This window comes from Primulina huaijiensis, chromosome 9 (genome assembly GCF_012295235.1).
Source record: "Primulina huaijiensis isolate GDHJ02 chromosome 9, ASM1229523v2, whole genome shotgun sequence".
Classification (NCBI taxonomy): Eukaryota; Viridiplantae; Streptophyta; class Magnoliopsida; order Lamiales; family Gesneriaceae; genus Primulina; species Primulina huaijiensis.
Window position 1 is genome coordinate 19,572,320 of NC_133314.1, and position 26,849 is coordinate 19,599,168.

A 26,849-nucleotide genomic window follows, 5' to 3' on the forward strand; every position below is an offset into this window, starting at 1 on the left:
AAAAAAAAACACGGAGTGAAGAAAAAAGTAGCTGCGCAAGAAGAATGCCGAAAACTTGAGCTGAAGGACTGATGAATTAGCCAAATACTCGGTGCAATTTTATTACATATTTTTCAAAATTGATTTGTATATAAACACACAAATTAATTTGACAATAAAAATTAATATAATTTACTTATATTAAACTTTTAAGTAAGTTATTTTAAAATATATAGTTCGATAAAAAAATTTTAATTAGAATTAACAATTTCTTATATTAGCTTTCATTAACAAAAATATATTTATAATATTAAATAAAATATATTAAATTGACCAAAGTTATATAGTAACTAAACACTATTTCATATATAAATTTTATAAGTTATTTTTAAAAAATATAACAAAATATTTTATAATTTCGTTATTATTAAGTACAATAATATTATCTCAACCTTATATTAAGTTATATTAATTATATTAAAAATAAAAACCTTGAAATATTTCAAAATTGACAATATCATAATTATTTTTTTTTACTTCCAATTTTTCAATATCGCGATTAATATTAAAAATATACTATTCAACTAAATTTTACTTATTCATATAATGTTAGTGAAAAAATTTATAATTATATTAATATAATATAAATAAGACAAACATAATATTAACAAAATTATTTAAATTACCTTCACAGACGTAATTATACGAAACTTGTTATAATATCAACGGACAGTGCTAATATCTGAAATAAATGACAAGTATTGCCACAAAAATTACACAAAAGAAATTAATGATTCTAAATATATAATAAAAATATTAACAACAAAATTAAACATTACCTCTTCATATATGTTCAAATAAAAAAGATGATAAAATCAACTAAGAATATTAATTGTAGGTCGACGTAGAAAAGATGGTTTTTGCGTATATGAATAGGATGAATGCGAGAATGATTACGAGAAAGAAATATTTTCGGTAGAGGAAATTAGGAAAGAAGAAGAAATACATGCCATTCGAAAGTGAGGATTATTCGTATTTAAAGATGGGAAAACACAGGGCGCGGAGTGGAGACGGAATTTTATGAATCTGGTACAGGCTGCCACGGATTCTAAGAATCCGCGGCAGCCTGTTGCGGATTCTTATGAATCCGATTTTTTTTTTAATTTTTTTTATTAATATGAATTTTGTTATATTTTAATATATGTTTTTTAAAATAATAATATTTTTAAAAAAAACCCCAAAATCACATACGTTGTTGGGGGTAAAAGGGCCATCTTTTTTTTGTGCCCATTCACGAATTTTCACATGCAGAATGGGTAGGGGGCCCGACCGTTGTAGTAATTGCAGGGATATTAACATGTGGAATCATCAAATATATTAGCGATCATCGACACGCGTTGCTTTTTTAAAACTTTTTTTTTAATAATTGATTTAATTTATATTCAAATAGAAGTAATACAATAATTATAAAAAGTTAAGATTACGTATTGCCATTTGAATTAGTTATATTTAAAAGAGGTCATACCATACTTGTGAAAATTTATAAGAGACTAATATACAATTTTCAAATAATGAAAAAAATAGACAATGATACCAAACTTTTTGTTACTATTATGTTCATTCTTAATAAAATAGTATAAAATATACAAATATGTGCATACATTTATACACATATATCTACATACTGTGGACAAAGAATTTAATAAGTGGGATCAAGTGCTAAGAAATGTACAGGAAATGCACATACATTTATTGTGATGGAAGGAAATTTTAAACAAAACGCGAAAGGAACGCGTTTTATGCGCGGTAGGATGCGTTCAGACGGAACGCGTTTTCACACTGACAGGAAGTTCTATAAATAGAGTTCCATTCCTTCATTCTGAAATCATCCCTTCTTCGATTTTTCTCTCATCTTATAAGCATTTGAGTGCTTAGTTCTATAATATTTGTGAGGTGTTTGTTCTCCTGTATTAAGAGAGTGTGTGTTCTCTTTGGAAACACAGTGAGTGAGTTGTACACCACAAAATAGTGAAAATTCTTTTCATCTTGTCTGTGGTTTTTACCCTAATAATTTTTAGAGGGTTTCCACGTAAATCTCGGTGTCCAGTTTATTCTTTATTTTCGGATTTTATTATCTCAAATTTCGCACGTTGGACCAACAAGTGGTATCAGAGCCTTGGTTTAAATTTCTTAAAATTCTGAGAATGCTCTGTGGTTGCAGCCTAGACTGATCTTCCATATCAGAAAAGATTTTTTTGAGATTTTTTATTTAAGGCGGGATTATTTTGTCCAGTCTACTAAAATTATTGTAGACATAATGGCGGGCAGGTACGAGATGACAAAGTTCAATGGAAGCAATTTTATGCTGTGGAAAATAAAGATATAAGCAGTTTTAAGAAAGGAGAATTGCTTGGTGGCTATTGGAGATAGACCGGTGGAGATTACGGATGATGGAAAGTGGAATGAGATGAATGACAATGCTGTTGCCAATTTACACTTGGTTATAGCAGACGAAGTATTGCCAAGTATCTCTGAGATAAAAAAGCAAAAGTTATGTGGGGCCCTTAGCTCCTAATCGTTATTACAACACAATTTGATTAGGGTTCATTAATCACAGCGGAAAACGAGTTTAAAATTTCTTTACAATGAGCCCAAAATATATTATTTGAATACTAAAAATAATATTCCATCTCATATCATAAAACATGCCCACACATAATCAAAACCAATCATATACAAACAACTCATATCCTCGGGACATGCCCCGGTATATAGATACATACATATACTGGGAACAAAACATAAAACCTCAGCTCAAACTGTGACTCCCTCCAGAAGTACCCTCTCCGGTCTCCTGATATCCTGGAGTACCTGCCATTGTCCACACACAAAGACAACAACAGCCCCCCCTTGAGGGTGAGCAAAGCTCCGTATGGAACAACCAATCATATATACAACAGATATCTAAACAATGATATATGGGATGCAATGCATGTATGTCGTGGAGGTATCGGGTCAAATTCCCATCCACTGAGAACATGTCAGAATCAAACGAATCGCTATCAAACCAATGCTCGAGCTGGCACACCGGCCTCAATAAGGGATACTCGTATGATAGCGTCGACACAGCGCCATCAAATCCCAAATCTCATATCCAATCCTCGGGGCCACAATTGTCTATGCTTTACGGGTCATATAATATCGGCATAGCGATTGTGTTCACAAACCCCAGAATCCAATCAAATCATATCAGGGTATCCAAGGATCATAGCTCAACGTGCATATCATGTATCGATGTATGCATCAAACGATGTGTGTTAACAAAACATTTATTTTATACATCGATATCTCAATCTCAGTGTCATGTATGCCACATCAATCAACAAATAAGACATATAGACACATAATCTCATTCCAATCAATCCAATCAAACCGACATATATCATATAATACAGAGACATGTCGTATGTTACCCGGTCGCAACATACCTCAATTCTTCGTTCCAGTTGATGTAGCCTGAAGATATCAGTATAATAATCTATCTACATCAATAACACATTCATTTTAATCAATAACATGATCCAAAATCAATAATATAAGTTTCAAATATCTTTTGAAACTTCAAAAATTCATATCAAATCAAAATCATATCCTAATTCAATTCCTATTTCGAATATGAGTTTATTGTCGGTTATTCGACTACATATAAGAAATTCAACTTCAAATACACGCTATTCCAGCACTTTGATATTTAGAGCTGCTGGAACTAGAAGAAAATTACCTTAATCAGAAGCCCTCGACGCGACGATCACAAATATATAGTTTGTTTCGCGTTTAGACAGCGTTTCGAAGTCGATTCGGGCGAAGGAAATTGAATTTCCAACTTTTCTCTCGAAGTTGCTGAGAAGGAAAGAAGAAAAACTTATTCTTATCTCCACCGTTATCGCGCTCGGGCGGTAGAATTCTCGCGCCCGAGCGCGAGACATTCTGTCCCCGAGTTACATTTGTGCCGCGCTCGAGCGGTCAAAAGTTACCGCTCGGGCGCCGCAGGTTCTGCCCGAACACTAAAATTTCTACCTTGGCGCTCGGGCGGTCATTTTCTACCGCCCGGGCGCCACACATTCTGTACAAAATATTAATTTTGTACTATATTGGCGTCCGGCTTCTCCACTCGAGCTCTTACAACGTCAATTCATATTCGATACTTATTTTCTCAATTTCATTGTCATGATATACATCATATACATAAGCACATGACAATTTCATAATTTATCGATAATCAACATAGGATTTACGATAATACGATACACGGTCCTTACAAGTTATCTGGGATACTCTGACAAAGATGTACGAGGTCAAGTCGCTACACAACATGATTTTCCTAAATATAAGGCTTTATACTCTTCGGATGGCGGAATCCTCATCGATGACCGACTATATCAACACACTAAATATTCTATTTGCCCAACTCACTTCCATGGGACATAAAATAGGGGAAAATGAACGTGCGGAGCTTCTACTTCAAAGTCTACCAGATTCATATGATCAACTTATCATCAACATTACCAACAATATTTTTATGGGCTTTCTAAGATTTGATGATATCTTAACTGCGGTTCTCGATGAAGAAAGCCGGCACAAGAATAAGGAAGATAGGTTGGTAACATCGAAGCAGGCGGAGGCTTTACTGATGATAAGATGAAGATTTATGGACCGTGACTCCAGTGGGAGCCAAAGACGAGGTAGATCAAAGTCGAGAAGTAAGAAAAAAATATTTACTGCTTTAAATGTGGCGGTAAAGGGGACTTCAAGAAAGAGTGTACGAGTATCGAGAAGAGTTCTCAAGGAAATGTGACCAGTAATTCAGGCAGTGGTGAAATTTTGTTCAGCGAAGCGACAACAGTTGCAGAAGGCAGACACAAATTTTGTGACACATGGATTATGGATTCAGGAGCGACGTGGCACATGACGTCGCGGAGAGAATGGTTTGATCATTATGAACCAGTCTCAGGAGGAACTGTATTAATGGAAAATGATCATGCCTTGGAAATTGCTGGGGTCGGTACTATCAAAATTAAAATGTTTGATGGCACCATTCGCACCATACAGGAGGTACGAAATGTGAATGGACTGACGAAAAATCTTTTGTCCTTGGGGCAATTGGATGACATCGGTGCAAAACTCGGATCGAGAACGGGATCATGAAAATTGTGAAGGGTGCGCTTGTGGTTATGAAGGCGGAAAAGATTGCTGCAAATCTGTATGTACTTTTGGAAGAAACACACAAGGAGGCAGAACTAGCTGTTGCATCAAATGATTCAGGAGAAGAATTAACAGTGTTGTGGCATAGAAAGCTCGGGCATATGTCAGAACGGGGGGTGAAAATTCTCTCAGAACGGAAGCTGCTGCCAGGACTTACAAAAGTGTCACTACCCTTTTGTGAGCATTGTGTTACCAGTAAACAACACAGATTAAAGTTTGGCACTTCTACTTCCAGGAGAAAAAACATATTGGAGCTGATTCATTCGGATGTTTGGCAAGCACCGGTTGTATCCCTAGGAGGAGCGAGATATTTTGTCTCGTTCATTGATGATTTCTCTAGGAGATGTTCGGTGTATCCAATCAAGAAGAAATCAGATGCTTTTCAGATCTTCAAAGATTTCAAAGCGCGGGTTGAACTTGATTCTGAGAAGATTATCAAGTGTCTGAGGACTGACAATGGAGGAGAATATATCAGTGACGAATTTGATGCATTTTGTCAATAGGAGGGCATCAAAAGACAGTTCACAACGGCTTACACACCTCAACAGAATGGAGTGGCGGAGCGGATGAATAGAACCTTGTTGGACAGAACAAGAGCTATTTGCGGATTGCAGGTCTATAAAAGTCATTTTGGGCAGAAGCAGTCAGAACCGCTTGTTATATTATCAATCGTTCTCCTTCAGTGGCGATTGATCTGAAGACTCCGATGGAGATGTGGACTGGGAAGCCGACGGATTATTCTCATTTGCATACATTTGGAAGTCCTATGTACGTTATGTACAATGAGCAAGAAAGATCGAAGCTAGATTCGAAATCCAGAAAATGTATCTTCTTGGGTTATGCTGATGGAGTAAAGGGGTTTCGCTTGTGGGATCCTACTGTTCACAAGCTTGTCATCAGCAGGGATGTTATCTTCGAAGAAGATAAAGTAAAGGGAGACAAAGGCACACCGAATTCAGAAACTATTGTATTTCAGGTGGAAAATAAGACAGACGAAGGTCAAGTTTCTTGTGAAGCAGTACCAGAGCACAAAGAACAAGAACATGTTGAGTATGAAGTTTCCAATGTGAGGCAGTCAACTCGAGACAGAAGACCACCAGGTTGGCTTTCAGATTATGTCACTGAAAGTAACATTGCATATTGTCTATTATCAGAGGATGGTGAGCCATCGAGTTTCCACGAGGCTACTCAAAGCTCGGATGTATCCTTGTGGATGATAACAATGCAAGAAGAGTTGGAGGCATTAGAAATGAATAAAACTTGCGATCTTGTTACACTACCACGAGGAAGGAAAGCCATTGGAAACAGATGGATCTATAAGATCAAGCGTGATGGCAATAATCAAGTGGAGCGGTATCGTGCTAGATTGGTCGTAAAAGGGTATGCTCAGAAAGAAGGCATTGACTTCAATGAGATATTTTCTCATGTGGTTTGGCTTACAACAGTCAGAATAGTGTTGGCATTGTGTGCGGTGTTTGACCTACATCTAGAACAGCTAGATGTGAAAACGGCATTTCTTCGTGGAGATCTTGAAGAAGAAATTTATATGCTCTAGCCAGAAGGTTTTGCGGAAAAAGGCAAAGAGAACTTGGTTTGCAGGTTGAATAAATCTCTGTACGGTCTCAAACAGGCGCCGATGTGTTGGTACAAGAGATTTGATTCCTATATCACGAGCTTTGGATACAACAGACTGAGTGCAGACCCTTGTACGTATATCAAGAAGTCTGGTGATGATTATATTATTTTGCTGTTGTATGTGGACGACATGTTGGTAGCAGGCCCCAACAAAGATCATGTCCAAGGATTGAAGGCACAGTTGGCTAGGGAATTTGATATGAAAGACTTGGGACCAGAAAACAAGATTCTAAGGATGCAAGTTCACCGAGACAGAAGTAACAGAAAGATTTGGCTTTCCCAAAAAAATTATTTGAAGAAAGTCTTGCAACGCTTCAACATGCAAGATAGTAAGCCAATATCGACCCTCATCCTGTTAACTTCAAGTTATCCTCCGAGATGTGTCCTAGCAGTGAAGAAGATAGGATGGAGATGTCTCGAGTACCATATGCATCAACAGTGGGAAGTTTGATGTTCGCTATGATCTGTACAAGACCGGACATTGCTCAAGCAGTGGGAGCAGTTAGTCGGTATATGGCGAATCCTGGACGAGAGCATTGGAGCACTGTTAAGAGAATCCTTAGATATATTAAGGGTACTTTGAATGCTGCATTATGTTATGGAGGATCGGATTTTACACTCAGGGGCTATGTTGATTCAGATTATGCAGGTGATCCTGATAAGAGAAAATCTACTACTGGTTATGTGTTTACACTTGCAGGAGGAGCAGTAAGCTGGGTTTCAAAACTGCAGACAGTTGTGGCGTTATCTACAACAGAGGCAGAATACATGGCAGCTACTCAAGGTTGCAAGGAGGCAATATGGATTAAAAGGTTATTGGAGGAGATCGGGCACAAACAAGAAAATGTTTCTTTGTTTTGTGACAGTCAGAGTGCCTTGCACATCGGAAGGAATCCAGCCTTTCATTCCAGGACGAAACACATTGGAGTACAATTTCACTTTGTGCGGGAAGTAGTAGAAGAAGGAAGCGTGGATATGCAGAAGATCCATACAAAGGATAACATAGCTGATTTTCTGACCAAGCCAGTAAACACTGATAAGTTTGAGTGGCGTAGATTCTCAAGTGGTCTAGCGGAAACGTAAGCAGCATGGAATGGCAAGATTGAAAGGATGTGTGGAGATGTGTTTGATTCTCAATCAAATCTCCAAGTGGGAGAAATGTCGACAAAGAATTTAATAAGTGGGACCAAGTGCTAAGAAATGTACAGGAAATGCACATGCATTTATTGTGATGGAAGGAAAGTTCAGACGAAACGCGAAAGGAACGCGTTTTATACGCGGTAGGATGCGTTCAGACGGAACGCGTTTTTAACGCGTTTTCACACTGACAGGAAGTTCTATAAATAGAGCTCCATTCTTTCATTCTAAAATCATCCCTTCTTCGAGTTTTCTCTCATCTTATAAGCATTTGAGTGCTTAGTTCTATAATATTTGTGAGGTGTTTGTTCTCCTGTATTAAGAGAGTGTGTGTTCTCTTTGGAAACACAGTGAGTGAGTTGTACACCACAAAATAGTGGAAATTCTTTTCATCTTGCCCGTGGTTTTTACCCTAATAATTTTTAGGGGTTTTCCACGTAAATCTCTGTGTTCAGTTTATTCTTTATTTTCGGATTTTATTATCTCAAATTCCGCACATGGGACCAACACATACATGTATGTATGTATAAACATGAAATTATGAATATTGATAATTAGTTATTCTATGACTTTTGCTTTGTTTGATATCAAATGGTTACTCCTACAGCACATCCTTGTACAATGCTCAAGGCTCTCGGTTTTGTAGCAGGAGCAACTTTTAATTTATTATGAACCAAACGATGTATTCAATAAGTTCTTGCCAATAACCACGTTCACTGGATAGAAACATTAAACTGAAAGCACATACAAAACGAGCACCCTGGAAAAAAAAAGCCATATGCAGATAATGAAGAACTATAGGACTGAATCGACTAGGAACGAATTTAGATCATATAGTGTTTACAAATGAGTTTCAACATCGAATTACGATTCATTTGTATTAAAGTATAATCAAGGTCTTTATCTATGTTGTTCACATGAGTATACAGATACAGAAATAACAAACCATGAAATAACGAATTATATTAGAATAAAGATTGTTTATTACAACTGAGTCAATAAAATTCCTAGCCAACAGTTGACTTATAGAGCATCTACTCTAACAGCATTTGCCCATAAGAAATCCCAAGCGACCCATTAATAGTAATAGAACTCTGCGTGAAGTTTCCTCCTGTGATATGAGTTACTACCCTCGATTACTTATATCGTCCCAGTCATCTGACTGCATTTTTCAAATGAAATGGAATATTACTACTGAAATCTCATCTTATGAATCAAGTGGTTTGACCGACAAACTTTAAATCAAGCGTTACCTGGTCTTAATTTTCAGTTCAGAAATATTCATATTAGTTTTATATCTAACCGAACAATAAAAATCTCTCATGTAACTTTTCGATCTAATACATGAAATATGAAATTATACATATTCAATATAATCGGTCACTCTAATCTATTAAATTTGTTGAATCCATCTCGAGTAAAAGAAGATTTTTTGTGAAACGGATCGATCTAATCCATAACTTCAATGAAAAATAATATATTCAACATAAAATATAATAATTTTTAATGAATTGGATTTGAGATCCGTATCACAAATTAACTCATGAGACTATTCATAAGAATTTTTGTGCTCAAATAAAATAATCTATGAAGGTGTACACCTCGTAACTTTTTAATGTTTTTTCTTGTCAAACGCGAAGTCGAAGAAGTTCGTTCCCAAGATTTCAGTTAGTGAACATGTGGAGACTAGAAAACAAAAAAATAATAGATCCATCTTTATATATATATATATATATATAGATCAATTTAATTAAAATAAGGACCATACAAGAAAATTGCTTACTAAATTTGAGTAGCCACGCTAATTGAGGAACAAATTTTTTCATGTTTCCCGGCCATGGCCGTAGATAGAGGCTGCAAAATCTAGGGAATTCTTGAGTTTCTTAAAATTTGATCCATCAATTATTAATTTAAAACATTTTACTTAACTTGGTTTGATTTCGTTTACTCATGAAATTGTTACACACACAAAATGAACCAAATGAATATTGGAATTTTGGGAAAATATTTAAATTGTAGGGTTAATTGCATACACTACTTTCGTGAAATCCCGAGATTACTGAAAACTTTAATGAAAAAATGATCTACTAGCTCCTAATGATTCTAAATCTCGAACACATGTACCCCTAAAAACACGTACGGACAAAAGTGCATGTGCTCAAGAATTGAAAACGTAAGGAGTTTAAAAATCATTTTTTAAAAAAGTTTTTAACAATCTCGAAATTTCACTCAGATATCGTATATAATTATCTCTAGATTTTATCAATATTTTTTGGGGTAAAAATGTTTTTATCGTCATCTTAAAATACACCTATTTTCTCAATTATAATTAGCTCCTTTTTTTTTTCTCTTCTTTTTTTTTGACAGAATCATTAGTTCTTTTGGTGTTACCAAATACTTGGTACCTGGATTTTGTTCCGAGGGATGAAGACAATGCGTCCAACACCCGCCACACATGGCAATTTATCCTGGGGGTATTTAGAGTTTACACCCTTCATATAGCTCAATTTTGCATATTAGACCATGATTATTTCTTCACAGTTTTCAATCGGGAAGGATGGTGGAAACACAAAAAAGAAAAAAACAAAAACAAACACTTTATAAATATTTTAAGATTGTAATCTACCAAAAAAAAATTTAGGATTAGCATTCATAATCGAACTAATCGGATCGCTCGCGTCGAGAAGAATGGATTCGTTTTGAAAAAAAGAAAAAATAAAAAAGAGATTTGAAGCCTGGATTTTTATATAAAATCGATATTTGATGAAATTCTTCTTGCTCAAAAGAATCCAAACAAGAAATGCTATTTCATTTATAAAATCCTAACCTTTTGGTGCATCTTCTTTTATTTTATCTTAGTCGCATATGTTAAAAAATATATAAAAAAAGAATATTAAATTTGGATATCAAGGATCGGATCAAAATAAACTATGATTATTATTAATTAATGGTAATAAAAATAAAATAATAATATCCCATCAATCATATTATTAAATTTCAGAAAATTTTGGAGCCATTGAATCTGAAAATTAAACAACCTTAATACAAGTGAACTATATTAAATATGAGAAACATTGCTCACGTGCAAGTGGGTCCAAACTTGTTGGAAGGTCCTCCCTTATTATTATTTTTCATTGAAAAAAATTCATTACAAATTTATTTTTGTACAATTTAAATTTATGTTTTAAAAAATAAATAAAAATTGAGATATTACAAAACATGCATCTAGCGAAATTTTTTGGGAATGAAGTAAGCGAGAGAGCCGAGGGATAGCTGAAGGCACATAGAGTATCTGTTTAACACAGTATCTTATAATTCCGAGAGAAGATTGACTATGATAGTTCTCCAGCTTCGAGATCGTGCACAACGTTGGTGACTAGATACAAAATACAATCTATTACGAATATTCTTACAATTTTTTTTTTGAAAATAATATCTTACAATTATAGCATCGGAGATCTGTAGCTATGCCACAGACGTAACCATGTAGGGGCATTGAGAAATTTATAAGGTTTAAAAGCCGTTAGAAATTACTGTATAAAATCAAATTCTAGAATTAGGTCTAATGCTTCTTTGCAATCATATGGTGATTACTATCAGAGGGACTACGATTTAAACATGATTATAATATATTTTATTTTATATGTTTGACACTATTTTTTCCGTAGTTTAAATTAAGATAATGCTTTCTATATTGCTTACTTGTATAATTTGAAATAAATTTTGTCCACCAGGTGAAAAAAATGCATACAACAAGAATGTGTATATAAATATTCAAGCTAGCATCACAACATTTTGTTACATTTTCAGAATCTTGATACAAAAATACAAATATTGTGTTATGTGATTCTACTTGTAGGATGGGTTACTCTCCGTGGCTAGCTACGGTTGATTATAAAACTACATTCAAGTCCACATTTTCGGTGATGAACTGTTACAAATATCGCATATCGAATATTAAAACTAATAAAAACTAACTTATAAACCCATGAAATTATATAATCCAATAGAAAAGTCTTTTAGAATGAAATACTTCTTATATTTATAACATAACATTGGTGCTCTCGTTGAGAATCAATGTAGCGGAGGACCTAGTAAAAGGCTATTATCGAATTAGCGTTGATAATTGTGTAAAAAGAAGAAGAAAAAAAACATAATTATAGGCTGGATTAAGGTGCGTGATGCATACATTGAATACTGAAAGGTCTGTGAAATCCGTCTAGAATGACCGTCGCAAACGTCAGTTTCTCAAAATGTCGGTAATATTACAAATGTCTCACATAGAATATTAGAACTTATAATAAAGAGTAGCTTAATGAAGTTTATAACCCAATAAACAAGTCTTTAGGATGAGAACACCAAGATCATAATCTAACATGAACTCGGATATAATTTATGCAAATCCAATTTATTTTTCATAATCCAGTTGTAAACAAGTCGCTGGTAGCTCATGTTACATAAAATGATCACATATTACGCAGTTTGTTCACTTGATAAGCTACCCTTGTTCTTTCCACTTTTGTCAGAGTCATCATGTTTCAAAAAATCGATGATTTTCAAATGAACACCTGGATCATTTGTTGAGTAACTTCCATCCAACATGATTGAGTTGTTGATGGCCTGAAAGTTACCATTTACAAATGCAGTGAGCTCTTCTCCTTCTCCATCTTGAGGCACAGGGTTTTCCTCTGCCCCAGTACCGTTACTACGACGCATGGTGGCTCCGACATTGCTTCCTGTCAATGTGATGATCCCAACTCCATTTTCGTTTTCTTCTTTCTTCTCCATACTTGAATCTCCTCCTTTTTTATTGGTATGTTGTATCTTGGATACATGACTCGTAAGAGACGAGATCATCTCACGGATCCCTTGTTCAAAACTCAGTGATTCTTGAGCCATGTTGGGACTTGGAGGAATTATCTATGTATGAGATTATTTTTGTGGAGGTGTTCGGAATTGGTATATATAGAGGAGCAAAGGTGGAGTATAACTCAAGGGAATTTAGTAAAGATGATACTGATTTTCTTGATATGAAAGATAAGTATTTCTCGGTATGTGATGCAGTGAAGAAAGGTATAACTTGTCCAACGGTTAGTCGACAAAGATCTTGAATCTTTTAGTACATGGTTTTTTTGTGACAGCCAATCTTTTACTTTTGCCAGTCTTCTGTGTCAAATCCAAGCCAGATTTCAATGCTTGTCAAATGTTCTATAACAAGATACACATATTAAATTTGTGGTCAGTTCACGATGCATTTCCAATCACAATAGTATCATATGTATAACAGAAGATTCGAAGCGTACCATTACACTTGTTGTCACATTTTCTACTTCATACATCTCTACTTCTCTTATATACTGAGTAGATTTGCCACGCTCATGTGATATAGCAAAGGATGCATCATCAAACGTAGCAAACCATGATGAATAATAGTATCCATAAACCACTTGATGGTACTTAGGCGGCTCAAAAGCGGGGCATGTAATCTTGGTTTTCGCAGGGTCGTGAAACGAGGAAACAGATAGACGTGCTTTTTTGGAATTTGTTATAGCCCGGTGGACAGCGCTTTTATATTCTCCATTCGTTAAAATCTGAAAGCAGAAGACATGGTTCTAATTCAAAGAAAATGAATTAAAATTTAAACTTCTTTGAATATAATTGTTTACGCGCTCACAAATTCTTTATATGTTAATGCAGCAGATATGATAGGTGAAGAAACAAGAAAGTAGATATCAAATACAAGGTACTAATGATTGCATAGAGAATGTTCATGTACCATATATACTATACCATTTTAACTTGAAAAAACTTTCAAAATCGCACCAAAACTTGCATGGTAGAAGATAAGCAAAACCCAAAGGTCAATTGAATCTAACTCCTAAATCTACTTGGAATAAAATGCTTCCACAATGAGCACAATCAGTGAATATGGATATGCATATGTACATGTATGCCTAGAGTATACTGTATATATATATTCACGTTAATGCTTGTATGAATGGAAAAGTGATGTAAAGTGGTCATGGGAAACGAATAAAGTACAAATGTAATGGGTGTCACAGCGGTGTGTCCACCCATTCAAACATCCATGTTGTGACAAATCCAAAACTACATGCTCGATTATATCACTTGGTAACATGATACCCTTCTAATCTCATTTGAGCAATTAAACTTCCCTCACGCACCACATATATACAATCAGATTAATTGTATGTTCAACATTCGAGATTTAAAAGAACTGCAGGTGACAACAAAAATATATGAATTTACTGATAGCAGATGCTGAAACACTCTTGAAAAAAAGAAAAAAGACTCTTGAGACAAAACCAATGACAATGAAGAGTACCTCAGTTTGGTCAGCCAAAATAACTACTATAGAATGAGGTACTGGATTCATGGGTATCCGTTCTCCATTTTTCAAGATCTCAAGGCCACCAACATCATCTTGGATGGTAAGTGTGATCGCACCGATATCAGAATGTGATTATAATCCAAGAGTAAGTTTGGGTTGAGGGCGAGGAGGGTAGTAGCTAACAGTAATGTTTTGATAGAATTCACCAATAGAATCTTTAATTGATGAAGATGACAAGCCTAGGCTTGCAGCGATCAAACCGAGTAGTTTTTGAGCGAGAATGTGTATCTGCTCACTGTAATCGGATACTGTTTTTCTGTACATGAGTTCTTATACTCGGTCATTTCGTATAACCAATAAAGATGACCGGGTTATGAACTCAGGGGTAACCCTAATGCGATAGAGAGAGAAAAGTTCACCTGTAATCAGATGAAAAATGTGGTCACTTGGATGCATTGCGGCGGGATAGGGGTAAAGTACGGTGATCAAAATAATCCCTCCAATCCAAAACTGTATCATTAGCTGAAACTAGTAATCGGCTGCCGTAGCCCTCAGAAGCAGGGGAATTGCTTTTGATCCACATTACAATCCTCAAAAAAGAACGGCCCACCCTCATCATTCCATCCAGCAATTCAAGTGGAACCCCGTGATTGATCACTTGAAAGGCACCCATTCCCTGCAGGCTTTTCCCAGTTCTTCACCGATAGAATTAACATCGCAAAGATCTATCATGGGCGCAGTTAGAAGATGCTGATCAATTCTTTATCATGATTTTGATTCGGCCTGGTGTTGGGGCTGGATATATTGCCGTGGCACAACCATTTCACCTCCAAAAAAATAAAAAATGAGTTGGTCGCCAGCTCAGCGGCGCCCATCGTAGCATTTCTCTCTATACATATACATATATATATATATATTTGATGCTAACGAATTTGATCTTTTATTTATATTGGAACTATGAATTTTTTTTTTTGAGAATATTGAACTATGAATTATCAATGTCATGTAAGTTTTACGTATGTCACTGAATTTTTGTATCAATATTTTTTAAGTCAAATTAAAAATTTTTTTGTGTCAATTCAATAAATACTTTAAAGTTTCATAAAAAAAAAAGAAATTCAAGCGAGGATGGGGATCCATGGGGCAGGAATCCCCATCCCCGATTTTGTAGAATCGGGGATGGGGGCGGGGATATAAATCGGGGGTAGGGATGGGATGGCAAATCCGCCCCCGCCCATTGCCATCTCTAAGCTAGAGGCACATGAAGAACAACTTCAAGCGAGATTCACGCTGAGATATCCAATCTTTATCTTCTTGAATATCGTGATCATGGGTTTAAACATGAATTTATTTCGAACCCATGTGTATGTGCTTTATCTTTGGACTAAATATTCAATTAATTTATTCTTGTATCTAATTATTGATTGATATTTTTTATCACTACGTGTGAGTAATCTGACCAATTATTTGTATATTTGTTGTTTGATCTCAAACTGAAAGGTCAGATATTAAAGTTTAGCTTCACAATATCAATCAACACATGTTTAAACCGACTATAAAGAAATAATATTCAGTTTCAAAATAGTAAAAAGTTTGCTGAGCTGAACAACAAATCTGGTAGATCGCTTATCGATCATCTCCACAAGAATAATGAAAAGGAGAGCAGACCAGTTAACCTTTATTCTTGCCAAAAACTTTTCTTTAGTGATGGCATCAAACAATCCAGTTTTCACCAGTAAAAGCCTTGGAAATAAGATATATCAAACTTGAAATTTCATATTCATTTACTTCTTCTTGCTTGAGACGGAAATGGCACTATCAGAAGCAGATTACTTCAATTTCATCTAGGATATAACCAATTGAGAGAGTTGTGAAATATCAGAGAGTTCTTGGGTTGGCAGATTGAAGGTGGAATCAAACAGTGCTTTGTCGAGAGTGATCTTTTACACCGCTTTTCCCCAGTTTCTCTCTCTCGAGTTCTAGCCCATATATCTTAAGTTTTCTAGCCAGTTTAGTTTAGTGTGCGGAAGCTTCAGAGTTAATCTCGACTCGAGGAGAGGTAGGTGAACCGGGACGCGTAGATCGAGACGTCATCAACGGGCTGGTAACGAATGTATGTATAATCATAATACCTTAAATAGAGATTTAAGGATCATTAGAAAGAACTTTGAAGCATGTTTAGTGATTATGGATCTTGCTTGATAATGATTTCAGTATGTTGGTAATGTATAGGCTCAGATGACTAAATTTTCTATCAGGTTGTTTTTGTGAGATATGTGATGTACTGACTGAGATATCCAAGAGTAATATACACGCTTATATAATGCATATTTATCTGTTGTATGATACATGTTTTACTGCTTTGACATATTATGCATGACATATCACGTTGGACATGATATGCTTGGACAAAACCGACTGTTCATTATGCGAGTTATTATTGGATTGAATCTTCATCTGATGTTTTTTCTTCTGTATAATAATATCCTCATTTTTCTGAAATCTAAGAGCCGAACTGCTTGAGATATTAAAAAAACCAGCGAAAAAAGGGGCAAAAGGCTGTTACGAATCAAATACAGCATAATGAATCTCTTTAAAAGAAATGAGTTTTAAATGAAGAATAAATGGTTAAATATTGCTTGATCACCATTCAATGGATTGGAACATACGCCTTCAAAGTCCGTACCTGATGTGGGCTTTGCTGAATTTTCATTTTTGGCTGCAGAAAGATCTGAAATCGGTGATTTTTCCTAAAGGGTATGTCGAAGATTGGATTTTTTCATACTTCGTCCTCAGCTTTTGTTTTTCTAAGATTTATAGCTATGATTTTATTGCTCATATATGTGAAGAAATGTGCCTATCTTGTGGTATTATAATTGATCATCACTCCTCCAGAGTTGAAACAATGAGGCATTCAGTGTTTCTCTAGTTGAATTTGCCTTTCGGAATGGTCGCATTAGTAGTAAACCAATTGGAGTATGAATAGATTGCATGGGAATGGATGGAACGGGATGAGAATGGCTAGTTCGGTTCAATAGTTCCATCTTGTCAAGGTTGAAATGTGAATAGATTGTATCAGTCACAAAATTCAGCAGAGGCAAAGAAAGGTATAGAACCAGAAAAACTGTGGAACAGCCAAATTGTTGGATATGGAATTGACGATACAAATTCTGTTTTAGCTGTTTAACTGAGAAACAATTCTCTATAACCTTAGTTAAAAATATATAATTAACTGCTTTGCAAGTGCTGAATAGGGAAGGCATAAACGCAATTTTACCGCTAGTCTGTTTAAGACGTTCAATGTTCCTTTCCACTGCTGAGAATGATATATTGGGTACGGTGCTTCAACTCAAGTTGCTGTTAACTAGGGAATCAGTGCTAGTACACTATCTTCAGTATTATTTCTTCTGTCCCTGGCACAAGGTTTTAGTAGCTATACAGGAATAGAAAGGCTGCCACTGGATGGTTCTTGTTGATTCGATTGTTATTTATTTAAGACATTGCTACAAAATCATCTTTCATCGTAAAATAACACAAAACGGGGACTTTAAAGTTCAAATTCAATAACTAACATTTACCCTTGTGTGATAAAAGTAGATGCCTGCCTCGATTCTTTTTTCTTCCAAAAAGAGAGAACATTTAATCCACACGACATTTTCATGTATCGATGATCTAGCTACCGTTTGGATTGTTAGTAAAAGGTAGTCTTCACAGCTAAAGGCAACAAATTAATGTATCGTTATTTCTAGAAGGACTTCTTTGTTTTGCTGCATATAAATTGTATGGCCACACACAGTCTTATATTTATCTTTTGGTCATTGTGAATTCTTTTGACGAGTTAATTCTTCACTCAATAACTATAACTGATACTATTAGTCCTTTTCTTTTTTTATTTTGCAGGTTACCCATCGAATTGGTGGTTAGTATGTATTTATTGTAGCTAAATTTATTCTGTTTTATACCTGCTATGTGCCAGGGATGATCTATAATTGCTGAAAGTTTAACCTACAGTAGATTTTGTTCTTTGTTTTTCCGTTATACTTACTTTTTGAGAGTTGGGGGATTATTTACAAATCTGTAGCTTAAAAGACTTTCTATTAACTATGAAGTATTGATATTCATTGACAGATCAATGTATCCAATGCAGAGATCACAGGGCCAGGCGACATGCTATGATCTACCAGTCCCCATTTCAACTTGCCATGAGCGGTAGAGAAAATATGAGAGCTTCTTGTCTTGTAGATGCCTTTCATCCGGAACCACCGAGTCTACCAGGAAAAAAGAATCTGAGGTTCTTCTCCCTCCAGTTAAGAATTTCTACATGGTGTTCTGCTCTTTGTTATTGGTTTCAACTTTCAAGATACCAGAGTCTTATCATTCTTGCAGGGCTGCAGCAAGTGGGGTTTTCAAGGAACTGATATTCGAACCAAAAGAGTGAGCCGCGTTTTTATGCGTTTCTATTTAACTATTTATCTGCCTGAACATGGAAATTTTTAAGTCTTACCATCTTTTTTTTTGGCGATTCCCATTATTTGAACACTCTTGACCGGATTCAGAATGACAGCCAAGTAAGTAGCATCCACCAAGATTATATCATTCTTTCTGTTGTTGACCGTCTGTGGATGAATGGGATACATTTGCTTCTTCAAATTTAGAAACTAATAGCCGTATGCAAAATAGTAGTCAATGCACACAGCTACGTGAACGACATTTTGAGTGTCTAGAATTCGAATTTGAGGGGGAAAAATTGTTAAATGAGAAGTCTTGATTATAAACAAGTTAAATAAAGACGAATTGACAGCATCACAGCAACATAAACTTTAATGAAAAGATGGGTTGTGTTAAATACTAGTTACGTTTGTGCCATAAATTGTTGGGGCCGAACTGTTGTTTATGCAATTAATCCAACAAGATGCATTAAATTTTAAAAAAAAAAAGTTTCAGTGTGTGTGTGTATGTGTATCTTGGCTGCTGGAAATGATTCCAGTTCCCTCCAATTCAACAGGTCAGGGTGGGTTAGGATTGGAACCCACCAGTTACAGGTTATGTTCGGAAAGTAGGAATCGTGCTGCCCGACCACGCATACCCAATGATAAATGGACTGACGAAGACGGTGTTGAACATTTTGTGGTAAGTGGTAACTAAATTTTTCTAAAAAAAATCCACATCCCCATATTTGTCTGTGAGAAGAATTTGATGACATTTCTTAAGCTACAGAACAGATTCCCCTGACCCAGTGAAGAGTTATTTTGCATGCATGGGGAAAGGAGAGGGGACAATCAATCGGAGAAGAACAGATGAATTTCATATTTATTTATTTTTCCAAAATCAGATTTTTGTCCCCTGATGTAATACATTACCCCATGCTCTCTATAAAATCTGGGATCAATCCATGATCATGAGCCAGGGTGAGGATTTTAGCGGATTCAAAATCGCTACTTGTATTTTATGTGCACATTCACTAAATTGCTGAAACTAGATTCGAAACATTTCAAGGCTGACCGACATGCATACGTTGTTGAAGGTTAATTTCCAAATTCGTGGTCCAAATGGAGCTGGCAAAGTTTACGCAGAGATGTTTAAAGACAAGGTGGACAAGCAGTGGAAGTTCATGTGCCTAATTGTTGAAGTTACATAGCCTTCACCAGCTCAACTAATGCTCTGAGTCTTCCGTTCCACAGTGAGACAACGTAGAACCCTAAAGTTGAAAACTTTCCATGGATTTTGATTTCATTTACTAGCAAAAACCCATCACATAATGAAATTATGGGTTTTTTGTTTAAAATTTCGGTGTCGAAGCAATGCGAGTCATGTTCGATTTTGGTAACCATAGCAGGAGTTGTTCACAAATGTTATTATGAAGTTATGTTCAATGTAGTCGAATTCATTTGATTTTTCTTCTTTGTTCCTTTTTTTCCTTCCCCTTTTTATGGGGTCGGAAATCATTCATTGCAATAGTAACAAAACTAACAGAAGTTGGTAGTCATTATATAGAGAACTTAAAAAACAAAAAATGTACTTGTAATTTCGCCATCTACTCATCTGCCTTCTCTAGGACGTACTCCTAATCCGGTCCTTATATTTGCACCCACCACCTTCATGTCTTCTACCTACGACGTAACATTCAACCAAACAGAAAATTGCATTGACAAGTTTAAGGCTTGATTTGGGATTTGGAAAGAAAAGAAATTTAAAAACTTCGATTGTTTGGGAAGTTGGGAGATTTTAATGGAAGGAAAAGAAAGGAAAACATGTTACAAATTTAGAGTAAAATTTTACTTCAAATGCTGCTGGAAATGGATGGAAAAATTTAATCTTTTCTGCTCTCTTCTTTTCTTTACTCTTAATCTCAGCTAACTACAATATTGAATTCCATCCAAACAGAAAAGAAAGATGAATATTAAAGAAGACATACAGAATGGATGCCAGAAGCTCGGAGAGAAGCAGTGGCGGCGCAGGCGGAGGCACCGACGAATAGGGAGGCGACTGAGAACGCCTTAAAGGGCATCAGACGCGAGTCTCCGGCGCCCCCTTTTCTGAATGCGGAGATCCCCCACCCTAATTGAGCTAAGCTGGCGGCGGCCCACCACCAGTACTGTTTCAACCCAGTCACGACGTCTCGACCTTTCCCTTCCTCTTCCATCTCACTTCCATTAGGCATTTCGGCGTTTACAATCAAAATATGATAGAGAGTTCTTCTACGAAACGGGCCCTGGCCCAAATTGTGGTCTCATTCTTTGCTGTATTTCCCGTCCAGTTAGAATTCTGTATTATAATTTTGAGGTATTTATTTATTTTGGAGGAGAAATTTATTTTATGATTTTGAGGTATTTATTTATTTTGGAGGAGAAATTTATTTTATGATGACAATATATATAGTAATCCTCAATAAGAGATATCGACAAACCTTGGTAAAAATTGAGATTCATTTAATAAATACAAGAAATCATATTCAAGGGTGGCATTTGAAAAATAATAAAATCATAATTCATATCGTAAAAATTCTAATAAAAAAACAATTCGTAAAACATGGAACCCAAAGAGAGGAAGTCTTCGAACTATTTTCTTGTACAAAGAAACAACGCATCGCAAAGCTATCGTGTTGACCTTGGATATGTTAATGATCGGCATGTTATTCCTTAATTTGTTCCAAGACTGGGTAATATCTCCGTCAGTGTATCATTATGCACACACCGCATATTCCATGCAATAGCTGTATCAATTTATAGCGTATTTTCCCTTCTCTAATAATTATTATCATATTAAACAGAAGGGGACAGAAAGAGACATTTGAATATGATAATCAACGGGAACACTCAATTGAATTTACAAAGGAAATGGGGCCATCAGCCAATAATCTCTAGGAGCCAATCTTGAAAAAGACAGCATACAAATTTCAGTACCATCTAATGAAAATTTTGGACAAAAAACTTAGAAAGGTTCAACTTATCCTTTCAAGTTCAAGAAGTTTAACTTCACATCCTATGTCGAAACGCGTGGAACAGGTAGATCAGATTCAACAAGAACAGTTGGGTTTCTTATACTAACAACAGCTCTGGTTCTACGTTCACTAAGGCGTTCAAATCTGCTGGTGCAAGGCTTCCATCTATAAAGACAACTTTTAAATATCAGCTTTCATCCACTAATTCGTATTAACCACTCTTCCGATCTTCTACTTCGTCTGTTAGGCACAAATGCAAACTCGAACAAAGATACATTTGTGCATAAGTTCATTTATTTTTCGCGTGGCACAGAAGAAGGATGCGAAAGATAATATTCCAGGAGATGTTTATTATTCACTCGTCATCTCAAAAGTAGTTCAAAACAATATTAATATGTTCATAGCAAATACATGAAATCTCAAACGTATAATAGAAATGATTACATATTAAACAAACAACCAAAAGATATGTATCAGGTGTTTTATCTCTTTGCCACTCTTTCTCTATACATGCGGCTGCTGGTTATCAGAGAAAACATCTTCAAACACATGTCTGATAGTAGTTTTTTGTTCATGTTGTTTTCCCCGAAATTACCTATCTTCAAATTTGGATTAAGAAACAGCAGCAGAGCAAGAACGGCGAAGAGGGAAAAACTAAAACTAAAAAAATTCAAAATTCAACAGAGAAATTTAGTAGGAATAAGAGCCGACGGACTCTTACTCCGCCACTGTAACAGCATCGTTCTCACACTTGTCAGTGTTGAGCCAAATCCGATTACACAACATTGGCAATCAGTGCGTTGGAAAATGGAATACAGATTTATCACATATAGAGTAAAAGTCAGATAATAAATCATCACCCCCTTCTGCTTGGCCAAAAAAAATCCCAAAGAAGAATAATTGGCAAAAGCAGAAACACTAACTCAAGTTGAACAGGAGTCGCTAGCACCATCTATGTATTGTTCTGAACCCATAATTCAAGAGAAATTACTTAGAATCCATATTTACATTCAAAGACAGTAGCAAAAAATGGGACTGCCAAGCACCTTTACTTCCAGGATAGCATATGAGTGCATGATCATACATCCATTGATGGTATCTAACCCTGTAATAAACACAGCCATTTCTGTAAGAAAACAGTGAGAAACTAACACAAGGATCCAATCACGAAACCAAACTGAATAGATTGAAACTATACCTTGAGATAATTCTCCGACACCTTGTATGAATCCGGAGTTATAGATACCAACCACATTCCAGGAAATACAAACTGCAATCACACACATTACATCAAAAATATTGTGCTTCAAATAGAAAACTGGCATAAAAACACCATGCGAAAAACAAAAAAATCGATCCAAAACAATCTAATCAAATTAAAGTACAACTGTACAAAGGTTTTCTTACATCCACTTGTTTCTGTATGTTCTTGGCCCTCTTCTTAGGCCTCCTCGCTGGCTTTGATCCAGTCATAGAGAAAATATCCTCCTCGATCTCCTCCTTCGTTAAGGCAATCAAAACACTGAGTTTTTTCTTTACTTTCTTCTCGACCCCTCCACCTCCACCGATATTCCCTTCAATTTCCCCTGATCTATTGGTCAGATTCTTCGAGGGTGAATGAGCTTTATTCTTATCAGACAGGACCGATGCAATAACTCTTGCTCCATCTCCATTCATATTGGCGCACTTGTTGATAGGCTTTCGCGGCCTCAAATTCCAAATCTTTGTTTCTTCATCGTTATTATTACCCGTCTTTCCCTCCTCTTCCACCAAGCGAGTCTCATCCTTGTCATCATTAATGTCGAGCTCCCTCAGTTCTTCTAGTACACCGTCGCCTTCAGATTTGTTCTTGGGAGGAATTTTTATCAATATTTTTGATTTATTAACTGTGGTTGATCCGCCATCTATCACTTTCTGCTTCTTTCCCGGTTTCTCCTCAGCTCGTTCAGAATTTGATGCATAAGCTCCATTCTTTAGACTTACACGCGAAGGAATCCTCGAATGGTTCCTCCTGTACTCAATCAAACAACTTTTATTCCCCCCCAAAGCCTCCGATTCAGAAGAAAACTCACGCTTTGAAGATTGCCTCAAAGAGTCACCACGGATCGGTAACTTCTTGACCGAGTCACTACCCATCAGCGAGTGTTTCATCCATTCGCCTTCAGAAGACTGGTTAGACGATTCTCCGCCGCCAATCTTAGACTGTTTCACCAACTTATCCGTAGACTCAAACGCTAACGGCGACGCAGAATCGCGTAAGGGAGACAGCCGGTGAGGGGAAGGCGCCGAAACGGAATCTCGCAACGGAGATTGACGGAGTGGAGACACAGGAGACGGATTAGGTCTTCTTAACGGTGATTTTACGGAGCGGCGGCGCTGGTGGTGGCCATTGGAGTGCCCGTCCTTGTTCCACTTAAGATGAGGCAGATTGAAATTATGCAGCGGCTGGGACTTCTCTGGAACTGTAGAGGCCATATCGACGATCAACACTCAAGAAAAAGCAACTATTTACACCCAAACACGAAGAAAACACCTATCTGAAGCGTGATCGGCGGCGTAATTTCATTACAAGACAGAATGACGCAACCCAAAATGCCTATATGCGTACATACGTATCGTACTGTGAAAGTATGTGAGCTGGGATTAGGGATTTGTTAAATAAAAGCTTGAGGAAGAAAGGATTTGCGGCTGTGGAGAGAATGAAGAGTTTAGAGAGAGAATTGGGCTACAAAGAATGGCGTGGAGAAGAAGGTCTATAAATTTATGTTCTTGATATTGCATGCATTTTTATCATTTAGTATTTTATTTTATGACAAATGGGGAGGTCTGGGTCAGGGTCTGGGTCGGACCCGCTGGATTAGGTAAGGGAAAATCTCGACTCTTAATCGTGACTTTCCTAGATGATATTGTTCGAGTAGTGAATCTGGCGGTTCAGGTCCGGATTCGGGTTAATCGCCGAGTCCAGGTCTGGATAAGTCCATATTTTTTAAATAAAAAATATTATTATTATTTTAATAAATATTTAAAGAATAAAAAATAAATTTTAAAAAGATTTGTACTCATCTATTAAATATTTTCTGATATCAGTAAAAAAAAAACTCTATTCAAAAGTTTTCAATAAATCAAATACCACAATTAAAAATCTTAAAATATGATATTATTATCATAAATCTTGAGCTGCAATCGTCATAATTTTCATTACTCTCTGCAGTCATAGGGTGTGTTTTACGCTAGAACTTTTTATATTTTGTTCCTTATTTCAAGGGCTCCATTATAATGATAATAAAAATATTCGGTCTCGAAGGGTCAATGATTTTTAAAGACAGAAACTGTAACCGGTCCGCCTATGACCATTTACGAGCATAGTTCTACGTCAAAACCGTTGACCCGATTAACCATCTCGTTGACCATGAGCCAGTTCCAATGCGAGCCCAACCTGGCCCGTGGCCATGGACGGAGCTATATATGGGGCTGGGTTGGGCTCCAGCCCCACCTAATTTTTTCAATCAATGTATATGTCTTTTATTTCTGGTCGTGGTCAAGTACAACCTTCTCATAGGCATATATAAAGCTCAACCACAAATTTCATGTAATTATGAATCTTAATTGTCATTATCCTCATAGTTATGTATGTAATATATAATTATATCTTTCCTGTTGTAATTCTATGGTATTGTTAATTAAACAAAAAATACAAAACTAATTGATCGTCAAAATATAGTTACGAGACTACAATTGATTCAACAAAAAAATACAAAACTAAAATTTTCGCGGTCGAATATATTAAAAATTTAAAACAATCTTTCAAATATATTTGAAACTACAAAAATGCACACACTATATTATTAAATAAGAGTCTGAGTCGGGGAAAACGAATCCATAGATTATTCAGTAAGAGATTGATTTTGATTTTCCTAAAACATCAATTTCCTCAAAATTTCCATTCATTATATTTTTATGATTAGAATATAGAAAAAAAAAGGCTAATGCACAATTAGATAGAAAAAATTTTCCAGCATAGTCGATTTAGGTATTAAGAAAAATATATAATATCTACTCATAAAATTACAATATATAATATTAAAGCTTAATGTATATTTATGCATTATATTATCTCCTTGGCATCAATTAAATATATGAACAAATTTTAAATCATTTAAATGAAAACAAGATTTCAATTTGATCATTCACACATTATGTTTATTGTACAAGAATAACACAATTTTAATTCCAATTGTTTCAGTTATTAATCTATTTGACAGCAATTAATGACACACTATTAATTATTATATGTATTTTGTAGCTTGCGTTGTATGAAAAAAATAAAGGACATACACATTGGTTGAAAAAATTGATAACGATTTAATAATTAACGAGTTTTATTCTAAGAAGAATCGAAGAGCACAACTTCAGTAGTATTTTAGATCCATCTTTTTGAAGGTATTAAATATTAAATACTCTTGTTCTATGTTTTCATGAAGTCAATGTTTACATATTTTTCATTTTAAATTTTTTAGTTAATTATTTATTTTATTAAATACAGCATGGGACGGAGCCAGCCCCAGGTAATTTTTAATCCTGGCTCCGCCCCTGCCCGTGGCCAAAATCTAGGAGACATGGAACATAGGATAGTACATTTTTTAACTAACATGCAACCCGCAGCCATTGTCCTACTATCTTTTGATATACATTTGGTAACTGTTATGTTATCTCGATGTGCAATTAGTAAACTCTAATACGACACAGTAACCTACATTTGTTGTATGTATGCATGTATTGTTGCCACTCAAGTATATTCTCAACTCATTATATCTTTGACATGTTGCAATTTAATTTTAAAAGAATCATGATAATTTTTTATTTATATATAACGCTGGAGATGTAATATGATCCATTGTTTGTTCATAATATTGTCGTTTGCATGAAAATATAATGAAGGTCTTAATTCTAGAGTAACATAATAGACTAGCATGTTTATGAAATTTAAAGTTCCTGTTAAGATGGTGTGCGTGCATGGTAGCTACATGAACATCATTTTCTTGG

At 35.6% G+C, this 26,849-nt stretch overlaps 3 protein-coding genes, 1 long non-coding RNA gene and 1 pseudogene across 6 annotated transcripts; 1 reads left to right on the top strand and 4 right to left on the bottom strand.

Annotated features, from left to right (window-relative positions):
• Window positions 1-12,486: 12,486 nt before the first annotated feature.
• On the bottom strand, window positions 12,487-12,912 carry LOC140983946 (uncharacterized). Its single transcript, XM_073451098.1, has one exon. It carries the CDS (start codon window positions 12,910-12,912, stop codon window positions 12,487-12,489), a length of 426 nt encoding a protein of 141 aa, XP_073307199.1.
• LOC140984885 (jasmonate-induced oxygenase 1-like) lies at window positions 12,814-15,097 on the bottom strand (annotated as a pseudogene).
• Window positions 12,814-21,128, bottom strand: LOC140984887 (uncharacterized). 3 transcript variants are annotated; one of them, XR_012176663.1, is made up of 3 exons: window positions 20,781-21,110; window positions 19,185-20,475; window positions 12,814-13,159 (listed from the first exon to the last, which is right to left on the bottom strand). XR_012176663.1 is itself a non-coding variant. In XM_073452564.1 (3 exons), the coding sequence occupies exons 1-3, from the start codon at window positions 21,024-21,026 to the stop codon at window positions 18,772-18,774; spliced, it is 366 nt and encodes a 121-aa protein (XP_073308665.1). In that variant the 5' UTR covers window positions 21,027-21,128; the 3' UTR covers window positions 18,644-18,771. The 3 variants fall into 3 exon arrangements, 2 of the variants coding, with proteins under 2 accessions (XP_073308665.1, XP_073308664.1); XM_073452564.1 differs by lacking the exons at window positions 12,814-13,159; window positions 19,185-20,475 and adding exons at window positions 18,644-18,779; window positions 18,870-18,981 and having other exon boundaries at window positions 20,781-21,128; XM_073452563.1 differs by lacking the exons at window positions 12,814-13,159; window positions 19,185-20,475 and adding an exon at window positions 18,839-18,981 and having other exon boundaries at window positions 20,781-21,128.
• Window positions 16,988-19,496, top strand: LOC140984888 (uncharacterized). The gene is made up of 3 exons (XR_012176664.1): window positions 16,988-17,122; window positions 18,266-18,933; window positions 19,371-19,496. It is a non-coding gene; the product is annotated as an uncharacterized lncRNA (long non-coding RNA).
• A 1,008-nt stretch (window positions 21,129-22,136) lies between the features above and the next one.
• LOC140985059 (uncharacterized) lies at window positions 22,137-24,570 on the bottom strand. The gene is made up of 3 exons (XM_073452804.1): window positions 23,214-24,570; window positions 23,005-23,076; window positions 22,137-22,911 (listed from the first exon to the last, which is right to left on the bottom strand). Exons 1-3 carry the CDS (start codon window positions 24,279-24,281, stop codon window positions 22,906-22,908), a joined length of 1,146 nt encoding a protein of 381 aa, XP_073308905.1. The 5' UTR covers window positions 24,282-24,570; the 3' UTR covers window positions 22,137-22,905.
• Window positions 24,571-26,849: the final 2,279 nt, after the last annotated feature.